This window comes from Hyperolius riggenbachi, chromosome 7, assembly GCF_040937935.1.
Source record: "Hyperolius riggenbachi isolate aHypRig1 chromosome 7, aHypRig1.pri, whole genome shotgun sequence".
Lineage (NCBI taxonomy): Eukaryota > Metazoa > Chordata > Amphibia > Anura > Hyperoliidae > Hyperolius > Hyperolius riggenbachi.
The window spans coordinates 28,521,068-28,527,552 of record NC_090652.1 but is presented as its reverse complement, the minus strand read 5'-3'; the positions used below and the strand labels follow the sequence as shown (position 1 = coordinate 28,527,552).

The 6,485-nt window shown below is 50.0% G+C and overlaps 1 protein-coding gene across 1 annotated transcript; it reads left to right on the top strand.

Annotated features, from left to right (window-relative positions):
• Nucleotides 1–244: 244 nt before the first annotated feature.
• LOC137525455 (E3 ubiquitin/ISG15 ligase TRIM25-like) lies at nt 245–6,017 on the top strand. The gene is made up of 2 exons (XM_068246551.1): nt 245–406; nt 4,913–6,017. Exon 2 carries the CDS (start codon nt 4,917–4,919, stop codon nt 5,730–5,732), a length of 816 nt encoding a protein of 271 aa, XP_068102652.1. The 5' UTR covers nt 245–406; nt 4,913–4,916; the 3' UTR covers nt 5,733–6,017.
• The last annotated feature ends 468 nt before the right edge of the window (nt 6,018–6,485 follow it).

Genomic DNA, 6,485 nt, shown 5'->3' with positions numbered 1-6,485 from the left:
CTTAACAAACCTGTGTCAGCAGCGCCTCTATTTAAAGCTGCTGACCAGGTAATAATATAAAAATAAAAATAAATAGATCCCCCCTCTTTCTACCTGCTACACCAGCAGCAGCAGCAGCAGCACACAGCCAGCAGCAGCACAAAGCCAGCAGCAGCACAAAGCCAGCAGCTGCACACAGCCAGCAACAGCAGCAGCACACAGCCAGCAACAGCAGCAGCCCCCAGCACACAGCCAGCAGCAGCAGCTCCCCAGTCACACAGAAGCCATATCTGCCCCCCCCCCCCCCCATCACACAGCCATAAGCAGCTGCCCCCAGTCACACAGAAGCTGCATCTGCCCCCTTCCCCATCACACAGCAGCCGCCTCCCATCACACAGGGAGAGGAGAGCGGAGTTTAAAAGTGTAGGTAAGTGGCCAACTGCATTAGGACTGGGCTTGTGTCAGCTTGCTTAGCACAGCAAGAGTAGCCACCAGCACCGCTTAAAGGGATACCTGAGGTGAGAGGTATATGGAGGCTGTCATATTTATTTCCTTTCATTTCTTCCTATCACCTCCTCTCCTCAACTTAGGAATAGGCTGCAAGATCTGAAAATGAAATTGTACAACCAAGTGTCCTATTTCTTGGAAAAGAGACTGGGACGGAGCAACCAGATCCAAGTAGCTATTCCTGTTAGACTTATTAACCCTCTGAATTAGGGTGGCCATCCGTCCGGATTTAGGGAGGACAGTCCGGTTTTTGGACTGCTTGTCCTCCGTCCGGCGCAAGGCAAGGGAGGACAGCCAGATGTCCTCCTTTTTGGGCTGTGTGGAGGAGGGAGAGAGCGCAGAGAAGAGGGAGCGGTGGGCACAGTGGGAAAGGAGAGACATATCCCCCCCCCCCTCTCCTCACCTTTGGGCTCCCCCTTCCTCGCTCTCCCCTCTAGAACTATAGTTTTGGGGTGGCTGGCAGCGGGCGGGACTTACCTCTGCCTCGCTCCAAGCACTGCGTGGTGACGTCCGGTTCATGAGTTATTTGAGCCTGTTCTTTCCTGTGAGTGTAATGATCTGACTCATCCACTGAGCAGAATCAGTTCCTGTCTCATCCACTGAACTGATTCGGTTCAGTGGATGAGTCGGTCACAGGAAAGAACAGGTTCAAATGACTCATGAACCGGACATCACTACTGCTTCGCCGTGGAAGGAGGCAGGTAAGTCTCACCCGCTGCCAGCCACCCCAAAACTTTAGTTCTAGATGGGAGAGTGAGGAAGGGGGAGCCCAAAGGGGGGGAGATGTCTCCCCTTTCACACTCCTGTACCTACCGCTCTCCCTTCACTGAGCTCGCCCCTCCTGCCGGGGGACACCTGGCTAACTATTCTGGGGACACCTATAGACCTGGCTACATATACTTGGGGCACCGATAGACCTGGCTACATATACTTGGGACACCTATAGACCTGGCTATATATACTGGGGACACTATACACCTGGCTATCTGTACTGGAGACACCTATACACTTGGCTAACTATTCTGGGGGAACCTAAAGACCTGGCTACATATACTGGGGACACCTATAGACCTGCCTAACTATTCTGGGGACACCTAAAAACCTGGCCATCTGTACCGGAGACATCTATAGACCTGGCTAACTACTCTGGGGACACCCAAAGACCTGGCTACCTATTCTGGGGACATTATACACCTGGCTACCTATTCTGGGGACAACTATACTCATGGCTACTTATACTGGGAACACCTATAGACCTGGCTACCTATGCTGGGGGTACCTATTTTGGGGTAACTGCTGTCAGATTATCTGTATTTATGGGGAACCGCTGCCATAATATGTATGTTAGGGGCACGGCTGCTGCCAGATTTTGCGTATTTTGGGGAACTGCTGCCAGATTGTGTATGTGTGGGGGACCACTGCTGCCAGATTACATGTATTTTGGGTGTTATGTGTACTTTGGGTGATCTGCTGCCAGGTTTCGCGTATTTTGGGGAACTGGTTCCAGATTATGTGTATGTTGGGGGAACTGCTGCTGCCACATTGTCTATTTTGGGGGAACCACTGCCATATTATTTGTATTTTGCAGGAACTTCTACCAGATTACGCGTATTTTTGGTGAAATGCTGTCAGATTACATCTATTTTTGGGGGCTACACTCAGTGGCGGCGCCACGCTGGGGCTTACCCAGGCTTCAGCCCCAGCTGGCGACTCATTAGCCCCCCATAACGCCCCCCCCCCCCCGCCGCGGCCACCGAGAACTTCCGTTCCGAGTCCGACCCGACCTTACTTCCTGCCTGCACAAGGACGAGACTTGGAGTCTGGGACTGGGAGGAGGGCTTGGGCTGGTGCTGACTGACTGTGTCACCGCCGCCCCACCCCTGCCCGGGTGCTGCAGTATAAAAGTGCACGTATGTCACGTAACGCCGTCCGGCGGGCCGGCATCACGTGACGTGCAGCGCGCTCTCCGCCTTCTCCTCTTCTCCCCCGCAGTTAGTTTGCCGCCGACAGGAGTGACTGCGTCACATACAGTCTCCTCTCCAGAGGACTCTCCGCGCTGCGGCCCGCGGCACACACGCACAGCCAGGCCAGCACTTGGTCACACTCAGTGGCAGTGAGTGTGACCCCCCCAGGCAGGCACCCATGGACGGTGGGTCAGTGCACACAGGACTGGAGTCTGGAGCCGAGGCGCCAGTCAGCTACACAGTCAGCCCAGGCCAGAGCACAGCAGCCAGGCTGGCCCAGCAGGACTCAGAACTTCAACAACAACTAGCTCAAGGTGGGTGTCCTGTCCTGTTCACTACTCCAGCCAGCCAACTGCCAAATCGTTTTTTTGCACCAGGCACTGCAGGCAGCCACCCAGGCCTGAGCTGCCCTCCTGAGCCCAGCCCCAGCCCACCCACCACCAGCCAGGCCTTAGCTGCCCTGGGGCCCCCAGCCACCCACCACTAGCCAGGCCTTAGCTGCCCTGCGGCCCCCAGCCTCCCACCACCAGCCAGGCCTTAGCTGCCCTGGGACCCCCAGCCACCCACCACCAGCCAGCCCTTAGCTGCCCTGGGGCCCCCAGCCTCCCACCACCAGCCAGGCCTTAGCTGCCCTGGGGCCCCCAGCCTCCCACCACCAGCCAGGCCTTAGCTGCCCTAGGGCCCCCAGCCTCCCACCACCAGCCAGGCCTTAGCTGCCCTGGGGCCCCCAGCCTCCCACCACCAGCCAGGCCTTAGCTGCCCTGGGGCCCCCCAGCCTACCACCACCAGCCAGGCCTTAGCTGCCATGGGGCCCCCAGCCTCCCACCACCAGCTAGGCCTTAGCTGCCCTGGGGCCCCCAGCCCACCACCACCAGCCAGGTCTCAGGCCTCCAGCCCACCACCAGCCAGGCCTGAGGTGCCCTGGGGCCCCCAGCCCACCATCACTAGCCTGACTACATATACTGGGGACAGTTATACGCCTGGCTACATATACTGGGAATACTGGCTGTCTGTCATTATGTGCATTTACTGCAGAAACGCTGTCTGTCATTATGTGCATTTACTGGTAAAAAGCTGTCTCTTATGTGCATTTAATGGGGAAACGCTGTCTGTTATTACATGCATTTACTGGTGAAAAGCTGTCTGTCATTATGTGCATTTACTGGTGAAAGGCTGTCTGTCATTACGTGCGTTAGCTGGTGAAAAGCTGTCTCTTATGTGCATTTACTGGTGAAAAGCTCTCTCTTATGGGCATTAACTGGTGAAAGGCTGTCTGTCATGTGCATGAACTGGTGAAAAGTTGTCCCTTATGTGCATTTACTGCGGAAACGCAGTCTGTCATTATGTGCATTAACTGGTGAAAAGCTGTCCCTTATGTGCATTTACTGCGGAAACGCAGTCTATCATTATGTAAATTAACTGGTGAAAAGCTGTCTCTTATGTGCATTTAATGGGGAAACTGTCTGTCATTACATGCATTAACTGGTGAAAAGCAGGCTCTTATGTGCATTTACTGCAGAAACGCAGTCTGTCATTATGTGCATTAACTGGTGAAAAGCTGTCTCTTATGTGCATTTAATGGGAAACTGTCATTACATGCATTACCTGGTGAAAAGCAGGCTCTTATGTGCATTTACTGCAGAAATGCAGTCTGTCATTATGTGCATTAACTGGTGAAAAGCTGTCTCTTATGTGCATTTAATGGGGAAACGCTGTCTGTCATTACGTGCATTTACTGGTGAAAGGCTACCTGTCATTAAGTGCGTTTACTTCATTTTTTTTTTCCATGTAACTACGTTAGCTGGTACAACTACATTACAGTTAGCCCCGCCCACATGACATCATGACCACGCCCAATCCCCCCCCCCCCCCCAAGCCCGGCCTGCCAGCCCTCGTGCCCCCTTTGAGCCCCCCCAGAAATCTGAAGCTGGAGCCGCCACTGGCTACACTATGGCAGAGCTCAAACTTCCCCGGCAGACAATTTACACCACTGCTAATGTCATGTATATTTGGCCCCACCCATGACCACGCCCACGTTATGCTTGACCACACCCACTTTTGGCACGCTTTGTACGATGTCCTCCTTTTCAGGGTGTGATGTCCTCCTTTTTGGGGTACTGCAAGTGGCCACCCTACTCTAAATGGTTTTGTCCACTTATTATTATCCACATTTTATAAACAGCAAACCGGGTGTTACTATCTAAGCGACCTGTAATAGTAAACTGGGGGAAGCACAGAACCCCCCTCTTACCAGCTCACTAATGCCGCACTAGTCAGCAAATGATAGTTCACAAATCAGTAGAACAGTTTTAATAGCAGCCAGTGGTGCATTCATTATTCAGTCAACTGGGTCACCAGACAGATTTAGGATCCAAGACAAATTATTTTTTTTCTGTTTTGTGGATTCTCTGAGGATGTTCAGGAAAAAGTAATGATATTTTTACTTTCTCTTTTTCTTGAAGGGAAATGCCAGCCTATCTGAGAAATGAACTGGAATGTTCAGTCTGTAAGGAGATGCTTACTGACCCAACAACACTGACGTGTGGCCATACCTTCTGCCTGAAATGCATAGAGAAAACCTGGGACACTCAGGATAAGGGATACTCTCTCTGCCCTAACTGCTACCAGAGATTCAAAAACAGGCCTCGGCTCCAACGAAACTGGAGCCTCCGACAGGTAGTCGAGTTCTGCAAACTAACCAAGTCAAAGTCCAACACTAGTGAACTGAGCTGTACATACTTTGTTCATGCCTCAGTAGCTGCTGTTAAATCCTGTCTACAGTGTGAAGCCTCCTTTTGTGATGACCACCTGAAGGTCCACAGCAAGGGGGCTGACCACATCCTGGTAGATCCCACCACCTCCTTTAAGAAGAGGAAATGCCTCACCCATAATAAGATCATTGACCATTACTGCATTGAAGATGATGCCTGTATCTGTTCCTGCTGCATCTCATTGGAAGAGCACCGAGGACACCACGTGGAAATAATAAAAGTGGCAGCTGAGAAGAAAAAAAGGAAGCTTCGTTTTATGCAAGAGGACCTGTGTTGTAAGAAAAGGAAAGTAGAGGAATGTCTGGAGAATTGCAGAGAAGTACCGGGGAAGGTATCTGATGCCATGGAGCTGGAACCACAAACTTCACATGACTCCTTCTCAAAGACTAAACTCTTTGATCTTTCCTCTCAGATAGATGAGATTGATGAAATATGTCATCTGACTGACCCATTCCTGGTCCTGCAGCATGGAATGGAAAAGAGTAATGAAAGCTCCAGTGAAATAAATTAATAAGAAATAATCACCCAAAAACCAAACTTTTGAACTTTTTCCTCTGAGGAGCTCTGCTGCTCCATCAATAACTGGGAGGGGGAATTCAATTATGTGCCTTCACAGAAGAGAAATGCCTATAACTCCAACTCACAGCTTCACATGACCTCCTCATGCTGTTCACTCACCCCTGAACATGTCTTGGACTTTTCTAGGGGGCATGTTGCATAGTGACCAAGACACGTATAGACAGACTACAGGAGTCTGCACAACATACAATTTTTTTTTTTTATTATTTTGATTCGATTCAAGCATTCTTATACAATTTTCCGATAGATTGGAAGTTTCAATCAGAATCCTCGAGGTACCACACGTATTTTCGAGACTGCCCCAATTTCAGAATAAAAGATCATAAACTCTGAAAAAAATTGGTTAGTTAGAATAATCAAGAGAAAAAAGTGAATAAAAAAAGTATGGTATGTACTGAATAGTTGCATACAATTTTTCTGGTTGAATACAATTTCACAATCCATCACACACCATATAATCCTTGATAAAATTGGTCTAAATCAGAAAAAAAACAGGAAATTGGATTTCTCAATCGAAAACAAATAAAAGCGTTCAATTTTTGGCAACTGATCGAATTTATCGAATTGGTGTAAAATTGGGTCTTTTAATTGTATGGTGTGTGGTCAAGTTATGTATGCTGTTGTAATTATCCATAGTTGGTTCTTACCAATTGCTTCCTCATAATTAGATTGTGATCAATATCTG